Source organism: Eriocheir sinensis, chromosome 7 (genome assembly GCF_024679095.1).
Source record: "Eriocheir sinensis breed Jianghai 21 chromosome 7, ASM2467909v1, whole genome shotgun sequence".
Taxonomy (NCBI): domain Eukaryota; kingdom Metazoa; phylum Arthropoda; class Malacostraca; order Decapoda; family Varunidae; genus Eriocheir; species Eriocheir sinensis.
Window position 1 is genome coordinate 16,535,257 of NC_066515.1, and position 20,024 is coordinate 16,555,280.

The 20,024-nt window shown below is 41.8% G+C and overlaps 1 protein-coding gene across 2 annotated transcripts in view; it reads right to left on the reverse strand.

Annotated features, from left to right (window-relative positions):
* The window catches only part of LOC126993261 (glycine receptor subunit alpha-4-like), a 153,303-nt gene that overhangs the window by 55,143 nt on the left and 78,136 nt on the right, over positions 1–20,024 (reverse strand). For both annotated transcript variants that reach the window (XM_050852210.1, XM_050852218.1), the window contains exons 3-7: positions 18,443–18,562; positions 8,872–8,960; positions 7,784–7,851; positions 3,418–3,519; positions 3,018–3,133 (exon numbers count right to left, since the gene is read on the reverse strand). In XM_050852210.1, the coding sequence (XP_050708167.1) occupies positions 3,018–3,133; positions 3,418–3,519; positions 7,784–7,851; positions 8,872–8,960; positions 18,443–18,552 (485 nt within the window). In that variant the 5' untranslated portion in view covers positions 18,553–18,562. The remainder of the gene's footprint in view (positions 1–3,017; positions 3,134–3,417; positions 3,520–7,783; positions 7,852–8,871; positions 8,961–18,442; positions 18,563–20,024) is intronic.

Below are 20,024 nucleotides of genomic sequence, written 5' to 3' on the forward strand. Positions count from 1 at the left end.
CAGGATGGTCAGTGAAAGAGGATGAAAGCCAAAGCTGGTGGTGAACATTGAAATCTCCTAGGATGGAGATTTCAGCGAAGGGAGAGTGGGTCAAGATGTATCCACTAGAGAATTCAAAGTCAAAGAATTTTTACATAGTTGGTAGAGTTGGTGAGAGATAAACAGCACAGGTGTATTTAGTAATAGAATGACAGTGAAGTCTTAACCAGATGGTGGAATTCAGAAGAGTCAAGGTCGTGGGCACGAGAGCAGTGATGTCGTTGCGCACGTAGCGCAAATCCCAGCTTTGGATTGCAATTTGGGATAGAGATAGTAGCCTCAGAAACCTGTGTTTCAGTAAGGAAGAAGGTGAGGTTTAGAGGAGGAGAGATGATGTTCCAGAATGAAAAGTAGCGAAGACCATGAATGTTGCAGAAATTGAGAAGAAAGAGGTTCGAGGTTATCAAGACACCTCTCGGGTCGCAACCCAAGGGGAGTCCTCCCTGGGGAATTTGTGGTCCCAGTCCAGGACTCGAGGCTTAGTTTATGCGCGCCATTTGAAATTTTGATTTTGGAAAAAGGTGTATATGTTGTGTGAATGTAGTGTGGTGTGGATAAGAGAGGATCTGTCTTTAGAGAGCATGCTGAACTACTCTCCAGTGGTGAGACAACCAGCTACAAGAAAGACATTGAATTATTCGAGCGAGTACTGCGACGCGCTACGAAAATGACACCATCTTTGAGAACACAACCTTACGAAGAACGACTCAAGCGACTCAACCTCTTCACGTTGGAATTGAGACGACTGCGGGGAGACATGATACAAGTCTTCAAGTACCTGATCAAGCTCATCAATGTCGATCACTCCGAACCATGGAGGTATTAAAGGTGGAGTGGCTGTGAGGCCCGCGGTCAGTACTGTCTCGGGTGAGCCCTCCGCTCTCCCCCGTCCGCCATATTGTTGTAGGGGCTGTCACTTCAGTAGCACTTTTTTTTTACCCCATTTTACACTGTTTATACTTACTTATAATATGCAGGCGTGTCAAATGAAACTACAGTGTTACTGCTACCCATATATTGCATGCCAACAGGTCCTTCAGATTAAATATCAGACACAGAATCACATTCCACTAAATAGTACTAATTTATTCATACTGGCTCTACTTCTGGCGCCTTTAAGGGATATTAGTCGTGCAGTAAACTGTTTGGCTGCATATCTGTGCCTGACCTGCAGATAGGTCTCGCCTACAGCCTTGATCAGTAACACAAGATGATTAGTGAACGGATCACTGTCTAACATGTGTTGTGCCAGGCTGGAGAAGACAGCCCTCTCCTGGAACTCAGACAGTACCGTACAAGTTTTACGATGTTGTGACAAGCATGTGTTGACAACTTTGCATATGGTTTCACTATACTGTAAAACTTTCTCTCTGAATTTTCTTTCACACACAAGACAAATGGCAACATCTCTGGATGGAAAAGATAGGTGGCCTTTATTTTCAACTGAGATAAATCTGTGAGTTGCATCCAGATGTTGGGTAAATAAAGCATTGCAGCACGACTCACACTTTAAAGATCTCTTAGGTTTTAAGCTGACAAATCCGGCTATATAGCCAACGATCTTGTCAGGGAGATGTTGCTAACACTTTGATCAAATAATCAATGTTCATATGTCCTGTGCATCAGTCTTGTTTATGAAAGTTATGCACGCTTGCTTGAATATCAGATATAAAAATGGATTAATGAATAACTTACTGGTGAAAAGTAATGGATGGATCGGACTTTTGTTCGCTTGTTCATTGCACCCAAATGAAACACAGGTAGTCAGCATTCCAGACCACACACGGAGCGACACTCCTGCCTTTATTACTCTCGCTGCACGAGAGCTCTACTGAATTATATAGAGAGAGTATGTGTGGATCGACTTGGGTCAAGACCTGACATCCCTTATTAATTATCTGTCCTCACCCTGACCTCGGTTTTTCCCGACCGGAGTCATCATATAGCCCAACCTATAAACAGACCTGACTCACCCTATTACCTATGTGACCTCACCCCAACCCCACCTCTAAGACAGGGGACAAACATGCATTCCAAAGTAGCGAAATACTTCCATGACGTGTTTCATCACTGCCCAGCAGTCGCTGCCTAGCCCTACAAAAAGATGGCCGACTGACAGTTCGCTGGCATCAACCCAAGCGCCTCACGGCCTCTCCACCCTTTATACCTCCATGCTCCGAACTCTTCACGCTACAAACTAACCCGCGAACAAGAAACAACGGTAAAACAATTCAAGCCAGGCGATGCTTTACGGATATCGGCAGGAGTTATTTTTCGAACAGAGTTGTCCGCCACTGGAACAGCCTTCCTGCAGGAGTGGTTAGTGCGGAAACAATCAACTCCTTTAAAAATTGCATTGACCGTCACTTTGCTGCGTCGGGAGTGAACTGAACGCATCCGGGAGTACGTACAGCAGTGCTTCGATCCTTCCCGCAAGCCACTCCTATGGCTGACGGATTGATTAAATCACTGAAAGCTGGCTGCCTCGCAATGAACCAAAAGGCTTCCTGCTGCCTGCTCGTCCATTTTTCCATGTTTCCTCCTCCTCCTCCTCCTCCTTCTCCTCTTCCTCCTCCAAATAACATAAATATAAACATAATTATAAAAATAACAATAACAAAAATAGCACTCTTCCTCCTCTTCCTCCTTTTCATTTATTCCTTTCCCTTTCTCTTCCTCCAACTCTCCCCTTCCATTCCTCTTCTCTTTCCCCTTACTATTTTTACCTGTCTTTCTTTCTTCTCTTTGTTTCCTCCTCTTCCCTATTCCTCCTCTTTTTCCTTCTCCTCCTCCTCCTCCTCTTACTACTACTACTACTACAACAACAACAACTACTACTACTACTACTACTACTACTTCTACTACTACTACTACTGGCCTCCTCCTCCTCCTCCTACTACTACTACTACTACTACAACAACAACTACTACTACTACTACTACTACTACTGTCCTCCTCCTCCTCCTCCTCTTCCTTACCTTACTGAGTAGCAAACCTCGCCGCTTCTGTTGATCTTGAGGGCAATGGTGTGAGAAAGATTGTGTTTGAACTCTCCACGCATGATGAAGTAAGTGTCGGGCAGCCAGATGTCATCCTGGGAGGGAGAGAGAGAGAGAGAGAGAGAGAGAGAGAGAGAGAGAGAGAGAGAGAGAGAGAGAGAGAGAGAGAGAGAGAGAGAGAGAGAGAGAGAGAGAGAGAGAGAGAGAGAGAGAGAGAGAGAGAGAGAGAGAGAGAGAAGGGAGAGGCATGCCAGGTTAGGTTAGGTTAGGTTATGGTAAGTTTCGATAAGGATAACACTACCCTCGGCAAAACTAACACAGCCTTACTAAACGGCCTTACTAAAGCGGCCCGAGGTATCAGAGTGCGGGTTAAGCTTACCAGGTGGTGCATGCCGCTGAGGTAGGGGTAGCGTTCGTTGTCATCGTGCTGCAGCCGCGGGTCCACCCACTCCTGGTTAAGTAGGAACTCCACCTCGTAGTTCTGGAAGCAGAGAGGGAATGGAAGAGAGGTTAAGCGCAGATCTCAAGGTAGGTCTCGAGAAGTTAAGCATAGGATTCAAGGCAAAAGAAATCATAGAGAATATAAATAGAATAGAGAGGAATATAAATAGAAATCATAGTAAAAAGATCATGAAGTTAAGCATATTATTCAAGGCCAAAAAAAAATCATTAAGAATAGAAATAAGAATAGAAAGGAATAGAAACATAAATCATAGTAAAAGGACCATGAGGTTAAGCTTGGTAAGAAGATCATGAAGTTAAGCATATTATTCAAGGCCAAAAAAATCATAGAGAATATAAATAAAATAGAAAGGAATAGAAATAAAAATCATAGTAAAAAGATCAGGAGGTTGACCTTGGTAAAAAGATCATGAAGAAGTTAAGCATATTATTCAAGGCCAAAAAAATCATTAAGAATAGAAATAAAAATAGAAAGGAATAGAAACAAAAATCAAAGTAAAAAGATCTTGAAGAAGTTAAGCATGTGAGGATCGATAAAAGAGGTCAGTTCTGGCCATCACGCGAAGGGAATGGGAGAGAGAGGTGAGGCAGGGAACACATGGCAGGAAGGTCAGTGTTTCAGAATACCAACTGTGAGGGAGTAGAAAGGTGCTGGAAGGCTTCTGTATGTTTTGTGTGTGTGTGTGTATGTTTTAGTGAGGCAGAGAACACATGGCAGGAAGGTCAGTGTTTCAGAATACCAACTGTGAGGGAGTAGAAAGATGTTGGGAGGCTTCTGTATGTTTTGTCTGTGTATGTTTCTTAGTGAAGGAGAGGTGACATTATTGACTTGATAAATGAGGCGTGCAATGACAGAGAGACTTTCACAGGTCATAATGTTTGTTTTGTCTGTGTATGTTTCTTAGTGAAGGAGAGTTGGCTTTGTTGACTTGATAATGAGGCGTGTAATGACAGAGAGACTTTCACAGGTCATAATGTTTGTTCTGTGTGTGAATGTTTCTTAGTGAGGGAGAGTTGGCTTTGTTGACTTGATAATGAGGCGTGCAATGACAGAGAGACTTTCACAGGTCATAATGTTTGTTTTGTTTGTGAATGTTTCTTAGTGAGGGAGAGTTGACTTTGTTGACTTGATAATGAGGCGTGCAATGACGGGGACTTTCACAGGTCATAATGTTTGTTCTGTGTGTGTGTTTGTTTCTTAGCAAGGGAAGATTGACTTTGTAGATTCGATAATTGAGGCGCAAAGTAACAGAGGGGCTACTGTGAGGGATTAGAGAGCTGGTGAGAGGCTTCCGTTGGCTTTTTTGTATATGTTTCTTAGTAACGGAGAGCTGACTTGATAATTATTGAGGCGTGCAATGACAGAGAGACTTTCACAGGTCATAATGTTTGTTCTGTGTGTGTGTATGTTTCTTAGTAAGGGAGTATTTGATAATTGAAGTTGTAGCGTAAGGAATGTTGCTGCTGAGGCCGTCAACTTGTTGTTTTTGTGTGTGTTTCTTAGTAAAGGAAAGCGGACTTGAAAATTATTGAGGAGTGTAGAGACAGAGACTTTCACAGGTCATAATGTTTGTTTTGTGTGTGCATGTGTGTGTTTCTTAGTGAGGGAGAGTTGTTTTTGTGTGTGTTTCTTAGTAAAGGAGAGCTGACTTGATAATTATTGAGGAGTGTAGTGACAGGGGGACTTTCACATGTCATGGGTATTTTTTTTTTTTTTTTTTACAACAAAGGAGACAGCTCAAGGGCACAAAAAAAGGAAACAATAATAAAAAAAAAGCCCGCTACTCGCTGCTCCTAAAAAGAATCCAAAGAGGTAGCCGAAAGAGGGGTCAATTTCGGGAGGAGAGGTGTCCAGATAGTATGTTTGTGTGTATTTCTTAGTAAGGAAGAGCTTACTTTGTTGATTATATAAATGAGGCGTGAAGTGATGGAGGAGCTTTTGTGAGGGTAAAGGTGATGTTTAGAAGCTTTCCTTTGCTTGCTTTTGTGTGTTTCTTAGTACGGGAAAATTGACTTGAGAATGTGATGACGGAGGGATTTTCACGCGTCATATGTAATGGTCACTACACATTCTCTCTCTCTCTCTCTCTCTCTTTTTACAGTAAAGGAGGCAGCTAAAGGTTAGGTTAGGTTAGGGTAAAGGAGAAGTGTGAGAAAAAAAGCCCGCTATGAAGAAAAAAAAAAGACCGCTGTGAAGGAAAAAAGCCCTCTGTGAGGAAAAAAAAGCCCGCTGTTAGAAAAAAAGCCCGCTGTGAGGAAAAAAAAAGCCCGCTGTTAGAAAAAAAGCCCGCTGTGAGGTTAAAAAAAGCCCGCTGTGAGGAAAAAAAGCCCGCTGTGAGGAAAAAAAGCCCGCTGTGAGGAAAAAAAAGCCCGCTCTGAGGAATAAAAAAGCCCGCTGTGAGGAAAAAAAGCCTGCTGTGAGGAAAAAAAAGCCCGCTGTGAGGAAAAAAAAGCCCGCTGTGAGGAAAAAAAAAGCCCGCTGTGAGGAAAAAAAAGCCCGCTGTGAGGAAAAAAAAGCCCGCTGTGAGGAAAAAAAAGCCCGCTGTGAGGAAAAAAAGCCCGCTGTGAGGAAAAAAAAGCCCATGAGAAAAAAAAGCCATGAGGAAAAAAGCCTGCTGTGAGGAAAAAAAAGCCCGCTGTGAGGAAAAAAAGCCCAGAGGAGGAAAAAAAAGCCTGCTGTGAGGAAAAAAAAAGCCCGCTGAGGAAAAAAGCCTGTGAGGAAAAAAAGCCCGCTGTGAAAAAAAAGCCTGTGAGGAAAAAAAGCCCGCTGTGAGGAAAAAAAGCCCTGTGAGGAAAAAGCCCACTGTGAGGGAAAAAGCCCGCTGTGAGGAAAAAAAGCCCATGAGGAAAAAAAGCCCGCTGTGAGGAAAAAGCCCGCTGTGAGGAAAAAAAGCCCGCTGTGAGGAAAAAAGCCTGTGAGGAAAAAAAAAGCCTGCCAGAGGAAAAAAAGCCCGCTGTGAGGAAAAAAAAGCCCGCTGTGAGGAAAAAAAAGCCCGCTGTGAGGAAAAAAAGCCCGCTGTGAGGAAAAAAAGCCCGCTGTGAGGAAAAAAAAGTCCGCTGTGAGGGGAAAAAAAGCCCGCTGTGAGGAAAAAAAAAAGCCCGCTGTGAGAAAAAAAAAATCCCGCTGTGAGGAAAAAAAATCCCGCTGTGAGGAAAAAAATCCCGCTGTGAGGAAAAAAAATCCCGCTGTGAGGAAAAAAAAGCCTGCTGTGAGGAGAAAAGCCCAGAGGAAAAAAAAAAGCTGTGAGGAAAAAAAAGCCTGCTGTGAGGAAAAAAAGCCCGCTGTGAGGAAAAAAGCCCACAGAGGAAAAAAAAGCCCGCTGTGAGGAAAAAAAAAGCCCGCTGTGAGGAAAAAAAAAGCCCGCTGTGAGGAAAAAAAAGCCCGCTGTGAGGAAAAAAAAGCCCGCTGTGAGGAAAAAAAAGCCCGCTGTGAGAAAAAAAAAAGCCCGCTGAGAGGAAAAAAAAGCCCGCTGTGAGGAAAAAAAGCCAGCTGTGAGGAAAGAAAAGCCAGCTGTGAGGAAAAAAAGCCCGCTGTGAGGAAAAAAAAGCCCGCTGTGAGGAAAAAAAGCCAGCTGTGAGGAAAGAAAAGCCAGCTGTGAGGAAAAAAAAGCCCGCTGTGAGGAAAAAAAAGCCCGCTATGAGGAAAGAAAAGCCCGCTCTGAGGAAAAAAAAGCCCGCTGTGAGAAAAAAAAAGCGCAGAGGAAATTGAGAAGTTATGCACAGAACTGATGGTATGAAGGTCAGTGTTTAAGGATACCTGCATTTAGCACTTGACAAATTAATGTGACTCTTAGACAACTCCTTAAGGTTAAGTCTCCTTCACTAGAGATCCTGTATTGAAGAGCTTAAGTACACCAAACAAAAATTAAGGTAAAAAAATGATCAAAGTTTAAGGATATTTATGGACAAACATTAAAAAAAAACACTGTCTAAACAAAACTTTTAAAAACTCCTTTGTGTGTGTCTTTGTGTGTGTGTGTGTGTGTGTGTGTGTGTGTGTGTGTGTGTGTGTGTGTGTGTGTGTGTGTGTGTGTGTGTGTGTGTGTGTGTGTGTGTGTGTGTGTGTGTGTGTTCTTTTTTTTTTCATTCTTTTATTTTATTTTTATTACATTATTTTTTTATCTTATTTCTAGTGTGTGTTTTCTTTGTTTTTTATTTATTTTTATTTTTATGTATTTATTTATTCATTTATTTATTTTATTTTCATTCTTTTATTTCTATTTTTTATTATATTTATTTATTTATTTATTATTATTATATTTTTTTTTGCGTGCGTGACTCACCAGACTGGACTCGTCGGGGGAGGAGAGGCTGAGCAGCACGACACTCACGTTCACCTTCACGGGACCGTCTGGACACGTGGGGAGAGAAAACAAACATCAAACACTCGAGAAAAAAACATCTAAACTTAGGGAAGACTCATTTAAAAACACTATTTATGCATCATCAAAACTCCTTCGGGTTACGTCTCCTTCCCATGAACCAAAGTAGTTGTAGTAGTAGTAGTAGTAGTAGCAGTAGCAGTAGTAGTAGTAGCAGTAGCAGTAGTAGTAGTAGTAGTAGTAGTAGTAGTAGTAGTAGTAGTAGTAGTAGTAGTAGTAGTAGTAGTAGGAGAAGGAGTAGGAAACATGGAAACATGGACTAGCAGGCAGCAGAAAGCCTGTTGGCTCATTACTAGGCTGCCTGCGTTCAGTGATTCAATCAATCCGTTTGCCACAGGAGTGGCTTGCAGGGAAGGATTAAAGCACTTGTGTATCTACTCTTGGGAAAGTTCAGTTCACTCCCAATGCAGCAAAGTGGCGATCAATGCGTTTCTTGAAGGAGTTGATGGTCTCTGCGCTAACCACTTCTGCAGGAAGGCTGTTCCAGTGGCGAACAACTCTATTCGAGAAATAACTCCTGCCGATGTCGGTATTGCATCGCTTTGCTTGAATTGTTTTTCCGTTGTTTCTTGTTCTCAGGTTGGTTTGTAGCGTGAAGAGTTTGGAGTGATCAACGTTGCTGAGCTTGTTCAGGTACTTAAAGACGTGTATCATGTCTCCCCGCAGGCGTCTCTTTTCCAACGTGAAGAGGTTGAGTCGCTCGAGTCGCTCTTTATAGGGCTTCGTCCTCAGTGATGGTATCATCTTCGTGGCGCGGCGCTATACTCTCTCAAGTAATTCAATGTCTTTCCTGTAATTAGGAGACCAGAACTGCACGGCGTAGGAGGAGGAGGAGAAGGAGGAGGAGGAGGAGGAGATAGGAAGGCGAGGGATGAAAAAGGAGAATGGATTAAGACAAGAAAAGGAAGAAGTGGAGGAGTAAGCGGGAATAGTATAGTAGTAGTAATAGTAGTAGTAGTAGTAGTAGTAGTAGTAGTAGGAACGCGCACCTTTATCGGGGGGTCGTATCCTCTTGTCGTAGCGGCTTTTGTGGAGGAGAAAGTCCAGAATCTCCGTGTCCGTCGACTCCAAGAAGAACCTGAGGGAGAGAGAGGCGGCGGGGGGCGGGGAGTGAGTGGGGGACGAAAATGAATGAGGAGGGGGGAAAATGATTGTAGTGGAGCGTTTTTTTTTTTTTTTACAGTAAAGGAAGCAGCTCAAGGGCAACATAAAAAAAGTGTGGAAAAAAAGCCCGCTAATCGCTGCTCCTATAAAAAAGAAAAGTAAAGAGTGGCCAAAACAGAGGTCAATTTCGGATGGAAAGGTGTCTTCATACACTCCACTCGAAAGAGGTCAAAGTCATAGGCAGGAGGAAATACAGACGAAGGAAGGCTGTTCAAGAGTTTACCCGTGTAAGGGATGAAAGAATGGAGATGCTGGTTAACTCTTGCATAAGGGATTTGGACAGTATAGGGATGAGCTTGAGTAGAAAGTCGAGTGCAGGGGAAGGGGGGGAGGCATGCCGTTATCAAGTTCAGAAGAGCAGTCAGCATGCAAATATCGATAGAAGAAAGAGAGGCAACATGGCGGCGGAATTTAAGAGGTAGAAGACTGTCAGTAAGAGGAGGGGAGCTGATGAGACGAAGAACCTTAGACTCCACTCTGTCCAAGAGAGCTGGGGGTTTTTTATCATTAATGTTTTGATGTTCTTGTCTCTCGTCGCTCTCCTTGCTGTCCGTGTTGCGTCTTTAATGTTTGTCTCTCTTGTTACTCGTTTATCTTCCACTGTCTGTCCTCGTTCTCCTATTGCTAACTCGTACATATTGTTCACTACGCACACTAACATTTATATGTCATCTACCCCATACAACATTCATACACACGCATAAACACACAAACACCTTTTCTATGTGTTGTGTTTGTCTCAATGACCTTTGTATGTTTGTTCAAATAAATAACCCTGACGGATATTGACTTTCTCTATCCGTGAACCGATTAGCACTCAGAACACTCACTACCACCAACAGTATGAGGTTAAGCGTTCTGCGACCTCCAGTCTGGAATCATGTAAGATATTGAGTAGTGCAGAGTAGAGTCATCGGCGCACGAGTGGACAGAACAGTTTGTTTTGGAAAGAAGATCATCAATGAACAACAGAAAGAGGGTGAGAGATAGGACAGAGCCCAACGGAACACCACTCTTGATAGGTTTAGGGGAAGAACAGTGACCTTATACCAAAGCAGAGATAGAACGGCCGGAAAGGAAGCTGGAGATGAAAGTACAGAGAGAGGGGTAGAATCCGTGGGAGGGTAGTTTGGAAAGCGAAGATTCGTGCCAGATTGACTGGTTGCCAGACTGCCACTCTGAATGATTGGGAAGGGCTTTAAATTGAGTTGAAGGGGATTACAATGAGTGTAGGGAGGGGTGAGTGAGAGAGGCTTTAAAATGAGTTGAAGGGTTTAAAAATGATTGTTGGGGGTTTAAATCCATTAGGAAGTAGCAGAAATGAGAGGGAGGTTAAAAAGGAGTGAGATAGTCTTTAAAATGTGAGGGATGAGATGGAAATGAGAGGGAGGGGTTGAAAATGAGTGGGAAAGTCTTTAAAATGAGAGGGAGGGGATGGAAATTCGAGGGAGGGGTTGAAAATGAGTGGGAAATGCTTTAAAATGGGAGGAATGGGATGGAAATGAGAGAGAGGGTTGAAAGTGAGTGGGAAATGCTTTAAAATGAGAGGGATGAGATAGAAATGAGAGGGAGGGGTTGAAAATGAGTGGGATAGTCTTTAAAATGAGAGGAATGGGATGGAAATTCGAGGGAGGGGTTGAAAATGAGTGGGAAATGCTTTAAAATGAGAGGAATGGGATGGAAATGAGAGGGAAGGGTTGAAAATGAGTGGGATAGTCTTTAAAATGAGAGGAATGGGATGGAAATTCGAGGGAGGGGTTGAAAATGAGTGGGAAATGCTTTAAAATGAGAGAAATGGGATGGAAATTCGAGGGAGGGGTTGAAAATGAGTGGGAAAGTCTTTAAAATGAAAGGGATGAGATAGAAATGAGAGGGAGGGGTTGAAAATGAGTGGGAAATGATTTAAAATGAGAGGCATAGGATGGAAATGAGAGGGAAGGGTTAAAAATGAGTGGGAAATGATTTAAAATGAGAGGGATGGGATGGAAATGAGAGGGAAGGGTTAAAAATGAGTGGGAAATGATTTAAAATGAGAGGGATGGGATGGAAATGAGAGGGAGGGATTAAAAATGAGTGGGAAATTATTTAAAATGAGAGGCATGGGATGAAGATGAGAGGGAGGGATTAAAAATGAGTGGGAAATTATTTAAAATGAGAGGCATGGGATGAAGACGAGAGGGAGGGGTTAAAAATGAGTGGGAAATGATTTAAAATGAGAGGGATGGGATGGAAATTCGAGGGAGGGGTTGAAAATGAGTGGGAAATGATTTAAAATGAGAGGCATAGGATGGAAATGAGAGGAAGGGGTTGAAAATGAGTGGGAAATGATTTAAAATGAGAGGGATGGGATGGAAATGAGAGGGAAGGGTTAAAAATGAGTGGGAAATTATTTAAAATGAGAGGGATGGGATGGAAATGAGAGGGAGGGGATGAAAATGAGTGGGAAATGATTTAAAATGAGAGGGATGGGATGGAAATGAGAAGGAGGGGATGAAAATGAGTGGGAAATGATTTAAAATGAGAGGGATGGGATGGAAATGAGAAGGAGGGATGAAAATGAGTGGGGAATGCTTCAGAGTGAGTAGATTGGGATGGGAATGAGAGAGGGAAAAAAACTGAGTGAAAAGGGTTAAAAATGAGTGAGTGGAGTAAAAAAATGAGTGGGAAAGACTTTAAAACGAGAGGAAGGGTGGTGGATAGTGGAGTGTTTCCCATGTGGTATTGGTGTGCTGGATATCCCCTCCCAAGGTGCAGGAATTTACATTTTCTTCATTGATTTGTAGCAGCCACCTATTGCTCCACTCATGTAGCTTGGTGATGTCTCCTTGTAGGAAATTCGCATCCAAGGGGTTAAAATGAGTGGGAAGTGCTAGAAAAGTGGAAGGGGTTAAGAGTAAGTGGAAAGGGCTTTGAAATGAGTGGGATGATACAAACATGAGAGGGAGGGACTGAGAGTGACTGGTATTGGTTTAAAATGAGTGGGAAGGATAAATAATGAGTGGCTAGTACAAACATGAGAGGGAGGGACTGAGAGGGAGTGGTATTGCTTTAAAATGAGTGGGAAGGATAAAAAGTGAGTGGAATAGTACAAAAATGAGAGGGAGGGACTGAGAGTGACTGGTGTTGGTTTAAAATGAGTGGGAAGGATAAATAATGAGTGGAATAGTAAAAATATGAGAGGGAGTGGAACTGGTTTAAAATGAGTGGGAAGGATAAAAAAGTGAGTGGCCAGTACAAAAATGAGAGGGAGGGACTGGGAGTGAGTGGAATTGGTTTAAAATGAGTGGGAAGGATAAAAAGTGAGCGGTAAAAAGGTAAAATTAATGCTGGGGTCACACATCTGCGATTTCGCTCTGCGAAGGTTGGCGATTTTGAAAATGCACGAAATCGTGGGAGCATCGCCACTGTCTCTGCGAGTTTGCCTCTGTTTCAACTCACAGCAACATGGCGAGGGAGGGTCGCTCGCCTATAAGCACACGAGGGCGACAGGCGACGGGACGTCGAGGTGAATCGTGCGTGAATGCGCTTGACTGTACGCAGAGGAGCCCAATTTTGAAAATAAAACCCGTTGCGACGGTTCGCGATGAACGCAGGGCCTGGCGACTATGCGCGATCGCCCCTCGTCTAGCCGCTCGACGATGCTCGACATCGCACGCATGGTCGAGAAAACGTCGAGGGCGCGTCGCTGTACGACCCATATAGGCGGGCAACACTATCGCGCTCTCTCTACCATCCATCCCCCACACACCACATATTATATATATATATATATATATATATATATATATATATATATATATATATATATATATACACACATACATACGCACACACACACACACACACACACACACACACACACACACACACACACACACACACACTAACTAACTAACCAGAAATTAATCTTGGCACCCTGCATATCCCGACGCTCTGACGCTAAGGTTATTATTTCGTCTGATCAACCTTATAGGATTTTCAATATGGTAAAATAATCCCCATCTGGCAACGCCAGTTGCTTGTGTCGACTCAAATTTGATAGTCGGTTAGTAACGACCACCCAGTGCTTCAAGTAAGTAGTAGCCCGTGCTACCCTCCCTTGCTGTCGCTGATATTGCTTTATTGTTTCTTGCTTCTAATTCAGCAGTTATTAACCTGGGGGTCGTGATCTCCTGGGAACGAAGTAAGTTGTTTTGAGGAATATTGGATTTTATTCGTATGGTGTAAGGTTTTCAGCATGTTATACCGTATCTACTACTTCTGTAAGAAATTGTAAGTGGAAAGAGTTTTACAGTCAGTAATAACTTGCTATTAAGCTAATGAAGTAGTCAAGAGAAATACATTATAATTTTACGGTGTACTCTAGCTAATAACTTTACTGTGTACACTAGCTTATAATTTTGCATTTTGCTAAACCAGGCTATTATTTTGCATTTAGAAATACTATTCTATTATTTTGTATTCATGAATACTAGGCAATTATTTAGGGGAGGCGGTGGCTGAACGGATAGCGAGACGGCCCCGCTTTCAGGAGGCCGCGAGTTCAATCCCCGCCCGGTGCCACCAAGCTGGGATTTTTCAGCCGCCGCCGAGTGGCTTAAAACTACCCACATGCTGTCCAGAAGACCACCTATCAACCCGGACTCTAGATTCTAGGATTAAATATGAGCTCCGGGAGGGCAGCATGAACCAACGCAAGATGGCGCCACTATAAACACTCGCCTGCGCCAGAACGGGCTGGGCCGACCATCAGGCCCCACCGGGAAGAAGCCTTGGACCGACCATCAGGAATCCAGGATCCACCGGGAAGAAGCCTACCGGCGCAATAGGCCAAGACGTAAAAAAAAAAAAAAATAAATAAATAAAAAAAAATATTAAAAAAAGTTAGGAATACTATTCTATTATTTTGCATTCATGAACACTAGGGTATTATTTTGCATTTAGGAATAGTATTCTATTATTTTCCATTCATCAACAATAGGCTATTATTTAGCAGTTAGGAATAATATGCTATTATTATAAATTCATGAAAACTAGGCTATTATTTTGCAGGCGGGCAGGGTCACTGCCGTCTCGATATTGAGAAGGCTTGACAGCTCATATTATGAGTCATCCAAGCAAGGCCGAGTGTGTCCCGCGCTCCCCAACTAAAATGTTATTTTTTGTGTGTTTTAATGCATATTTTTGTGTTAAGCATATTTTTTCTGTGATAAATGAAGGTTTTCCAACATTAATATCTTATAAACATCATCAAATTAGACATAAAAAAGAGGAAATAAATAAGATATAGTATAAGGAGAGGGATAAATGTTCACATAAAAAATCATATAAATACATTGACAGTCGTAGCTGGGTACTCCTATTAGACTGATTTGTCACCGTTTCTAAACATCACTTTTTGACATTCATAACGCTGTCGTTATATTTACTATTATTCAACAAGCCGACCATCCATCCCTATACTAGACAACTCAGTCACCTGGTATCTGGCAACTACGATTGCTACAACCCCGTAATAGTGGAAACCATTAACAAAAGTGCATAGAAAAGAAAAGTCAGGGGAAGAAAAGAATAGAAAAACACCAAGGTTCAGGGTGAAATGTATAAGTGTGCACTGTGAAGTGACTAGTGCATGGCGTGAAGTATAGAAGTGTTGAGAAGGAGGATTTAAGAAGTGCTACAAAGATTGAAAGGTCAAAAGAAGAAGAAGAATGAACAAATGCGTGAAAATAAGTGACTTTATTGCCGTTAGGAAAGTTACATAATACTGAAAAGGAACGTGTGTGAATTAGAAGAAAAGAGGAACGAGAGGAGGAGGACCTAAGAAGCGATACAAAGCGTTACAGGTCAAAAGAAGAAGAAGAAGAAGAAGACGTTGCCAGATAGCAGGTGACTGGTTGCCTAGTATAGGGATGGAGGATCGGCTTGTTGAATATAATAATTGTAACGAGAGCGTTTTGAATGTCAAAGAGATATTTAAAACGGTGACAAATCAAAATAATAGGAGTCTACTTTTTTTTTTTTTTTTTTGTTTTTTACGTCGTGGCCTATTGCGCCGGTAGGCTTCTTCTCGGTGGATCCTGATGGTCGGCCCAAGGCTTCTTCCCGGTGGGGCCTGATGGTCGGCCCAGCCCGTTCTGGCGCAGGCGAGTGTTTTATATTAGCGCCATCTTGCATTGGCTCATGCTGCCCTCCCGGAGCTCATCTTTAATCCTAGAATCTAGAGTCCGGGTTGATAGGTGGTCTTCTGGACAGCATGTGGGTAGTTTTAAGCCACTCGGCGGCGGCTGAAAAATCCCAGCTTGGTGGCACCGGGCGGGGATTGAACTCAATCCTGAACGCGGCGCCGTCACGCTATCCATTCAGCCACCGCCTCCACTCTGTTATGACTGTCAATGTATTTATATGATTTTTCATGTGAATATTTATTCCTCTCCTTATACTATAACTTATTTATTTCCTCTTTTTTTATGTCTAATTTGATGATATTCATAAGATATTAATGTTGGGAAACCTTTATTTATAAGAACATAAGAACGTAAGGAGTCTGCAAGAGGGTTTTTCACACCCTCCCGCTCGCTCGCTGCCATCTCGCTTTCCGAAGCAGCGTCGCTGCCATACGCACGATGTACAAAATCCCTCGCATATACGCGCGCATACACCGCGACCCCTTGCGTTTGACGAGGGTATGCGAGCGCATACTGCGATGGTCTCTCGCTTAACCGTGCAAATAATCGTGTGATTTGGCCAATATCGCAGATTTTCTGCGAACATTTTGAACATTTCAAAATGTTCGCGCCACGGGCAGGCACCCGCAAGTCGCGCGAACTTTATCGCGCGACTATTGCGACTAATCGCAGGGACGTCGCTACGATGTCGAGTGTATATGCCGATTTCGGAAATTTTCAAAATCGCCAACCGTCGCAGAGCGAAATCGCGGATGTGTGATCCCAGCATAAAGGTATACGCTACAGCTGCGCGTGGCTGCGGTGCTCATCTCCGTCCCGTTGACCTTTTGTGCCACAGGACCAGTGTGACATCCGGGTTACCACAATGTGCCTTCCCCAGGTGTCCCCGGGTACACATTTATCCACCAGCCCGAAAGGGAGGGTGGACAGCTGGGTGGGCTGCCAAGGCCGGGATTCAAACCCAGGCCCGCAGATTCGTAGTCAGGGACGCTTATACATGCATAGAGGAGTGAAAGGGAGGCTGAGCTGTTATAGATGAAATGAAAGGGATGCCGAGCTGTTATAGATGAAATGAAAGGGATGCTGGGCTGTTATAGATGAAATGAAAGGGATGCTGGTCTGTTATAGATGAAATGAAAGGCATGCCGAGCTGTTATAGATGAAATGAAAGGAATGCTGGACTTTAAAAATAAATCAGCGTCTTGTGCAAAAGTAGATATAAATTGATGCTAAACTCACTTATATGAAAAATAAAAGTTTTGTAATTCTAAAACTATATAATAAAGAGAATAATCTAAGAGACTTATGAGTTAGTAGGCTCTTAAAGAAAATCAAATAAAGGTTATAAAAGATAGAAGTAAGACATAGATTTATGGGCTGAAATGCATTCTTGGATGACTGAAAAATAGATTACGATGAAAAATATGACTAAGGAAAAATAAAACTTGTCTTGGCGAATCAGAATATGAAAGGATAAAATAATGAAGGACCTTAAGAATAGAGTGAAGGCGTGCAATGCATTCTTGACTGACTAGGAAAAGAAAATTACAGAAAAATCAACTTCTTAGTAATACGTAACAATCAATATTAGTGGATAAAAAGACGAGAAAAATATAATATGAATAATAAAAAAAAACAATAAAAAAACAGAATAACTGACTCCGTATTTTGACTTACTAAAAAAAAGTCATAAAAATCTACTTCTCTAAAAAAATCAACATTACTGGATAAAAACGAGATAAAAATGTAATACTCTTTAAACTTAATTTTTGGCAGACTGAAAAAATAATTACTGATACAAAGACTCTCTAGGCGAAAAACATAAATAGTCCTAATGAAAAAAAAAAAGGAATTAATATATAGAAAAATCCATAATTCTTTCTAATGAACTGCACCTCTTCAACCTTCTCCTCCAAAGTAATTTAATAGGCTGAGCAAAAAGATTAAATATATATAGATAGACTTGAGCATTCGTCTCTTCCATGCACAACTGTCAGCCGAATTTGAGTGTTGAAAAAAATATAAAAGAATTTGGTTGAATGTTTCCAAAATTTTGACTCTGGTCTGGTCTGATCAAAATGAAAAATATATTTGCTGAAAAGTGTAAAAATTGAGGTTATTAATTACGTTTGGGTAGTGGGATTATTATTATTATTATTATTATTATTATTATTATTATTATTATTATTATTATTATTATTATCATTATTATTATCATTATTATCATTATCATTATTATTATCATTATTATTACTATTCTTATTCTTATTGTTATTCTTTTTCTTCTCTTTTATTGTTATTACTGCTGTCGTCATTCTTATTACTATCATTATCGTTAAATAAAGTTTAAAAAATGTGGTCGCTAATCACGTTTGGCTAGCGAGACTATTATTACCATTATCATTACTACGCGTCGTTATTCTTATTACTATCATTATCAACAAACGAAGGGGAAAAACAGGAAAAACAGTTAAGAATATACTGATGTTTGAAAAGTTTGTGCTGGCTGATCAGTGGTTGCAACACGGCCACACGCGCGAGTCAGTGGAAATAACATAAATAAGTAAGAATAAGCACTCGAGACTCACTCTCTGGGGAAAACAGTTAAGAATATACTGATGTTTGAAATGTTTGTGCTGACTGGTCTAGCTTCCAAAACAAGTGGTTGCATGACGGCCACACGCGTGAGTCAGTGGAAATAACATAAATAAGTAAGAATAAGCACTCGAGACTCACTCTCTGGGGAAAACAGTTAAGAAGAAGCTGCCGTGAGTGTTTTGAGATAATAGTAATTAAAATCTATCACAGAGGCAGAGAGTGAAACACAGTGAGGGTCAATGAGAACACCATAAGCTAAGGCAAGATATAGCAGCATCAGTAAGGAAGAGGCGTGACTCACTCTCTGGGGAAAGTTAAGAAGAAGCTGCCGTGAGTGTTTCGAGACTAACTAATATTTATCACTGAGGGAGAGAGTGATACACAGTGAGGGTCAGTAGAAACACCATAAGCTAAGGCAAGATAAAGCAGCATCAGTAAGGAAGAGGCGTGACTCACTCTCTGGGGAAAGTTAAGAAGCTGCCGTGAGTGTTTTGAGACAGTAACTAATATTTATCACTGAGGGAGAGAGTGATATACAGTGAGGGTCAGTAGAAACACCATAAGCTAAGGCAAGATAAAGCAGCATCAGTAAGCAGTAGGCGTGACTCACTCTCTGGCGCTGACGGTGGCCAGACACAGCGTGGAGAGCATGAGGGCGACAGCGAAAAAGAGCAGCAGGCGCCCCGCACACGCCGGGCCCCAGGCGCTCCCACGCTGCATCTTACATCACCTGGAACCAAGGGAAAGGGAACGGTTAGATACGCGTGCAATGAAGACTCCGTTACCTAATGCAGACTCTGTTATCTTAGCCCAAAACAGAGATATAGAGAGACATCTTACATCACGTTGAAAGAAGACTCCGTTACCTAATGAAGACTCAGTTATCTTAGCCAAAAGCAGAGATATAGAGAGACATCTTACATCACGTTGAAAGAAGACTCCGTTACCTAATGAAGACTCAGTTATCTTAGCCAAAAACAGAGATATAGAGAGACATCTTACATCACGTTGAAAGAAGACTCCGTTACCTAATGAAAGAATGAATGAAGGAATGAAGGAAGACAGGAAAGGAAGAAAGGAAGGAAGAAAAAAAGGAAACAAGGAAGGAAAGAAATACAAAAAAGGAAGAAAGAAAGGAAAGGAAAGAAAGAAGAAAGAAGGAGGAAGGAGGGAAGAAAGAAAGGAAGACAGGAAAGGAAGGAAGGAAGGAAGAAAAAAAGGAAGCAAGGAAGGAAATATAAAAAAGGAAGACAGCAAGAAAGGAAGGAAAGGAAAGGAAAGAAAGAAGAAAGAAGGAGGAAGAAGGGAAGAAAGAAAGAAAGAAAGACAGGAAAGGAAGGAAGGAAGGATGAGAAAAAGGAAGTAAGGAAGGAAAGAAATACAAAAAAGGAAGAAATCAAGAAAGGAAGGAAAGGAAAGAGAGAAAGAAGAAAGAAAGAAGGAGGAAGGAAGGAAGAAAGAAAGGAAGACAGGAAAGGAAGGAAGGAAGGATGAAAAAAAGGAAGTAAGGAAGGAAAGAAATACAAAAAAGGAAGAAATCAAGAAAGGAAGGAAAGGAAAGAGAGAAAGAAGAAAGAAAGAAGGAGGAAGGAAGGAAGAAAGAAAGGAAGACAGGAAAGGAAGGAAGGAAGGAAGGAAAAAAAGGAAGCAAGGAAAGAAAGAAATACAAAAAAGGAGGAAAGCAAAAAAGGAAGGAAAGGAAGGAAAGGAGAGAAAGAAAGAAGAAAGAAGGAGGAAGGAAGGAAGAAAGAAAGGGAGACAGGAAAGGAAGGAAGGAAGGAAGAAAAAAGGAAACAAGGAAAGAAATACAAAAAAAGGAAGAAAGCAAGAAAGAAAGGAAAGGAAAGAAAGAAGAAAGAAAGGAGGAAGAAGGAAGGAAGGAAGGAAGAAAAACGGAAGCAAGGAAGGAAAGAAGTACTACAAAAAAGGAAGAAAAGGAAAGAAAGAAGAAAGAAAGAAGGAGGAAGGAAGGAGGAAAGAAAGGGAGACAGGAAAGGAAGGAAGGAAGGAAGACAAAAAGGAAGCAAGGAAGGAAAGAAATACAAAAAAAGGAAGAAAGCCAAAAAGGATGGAAAGGAAAGAAAGAAAGAAGAAAGGAGGAAGGAGGAAGGAAGGAAGACAGGAAGGAAGGCAGGAAAGGAAAGAAGGAAGGAAAAAAAAGGAAGCAATGAAGGAAAGAAATACAAAAAAAG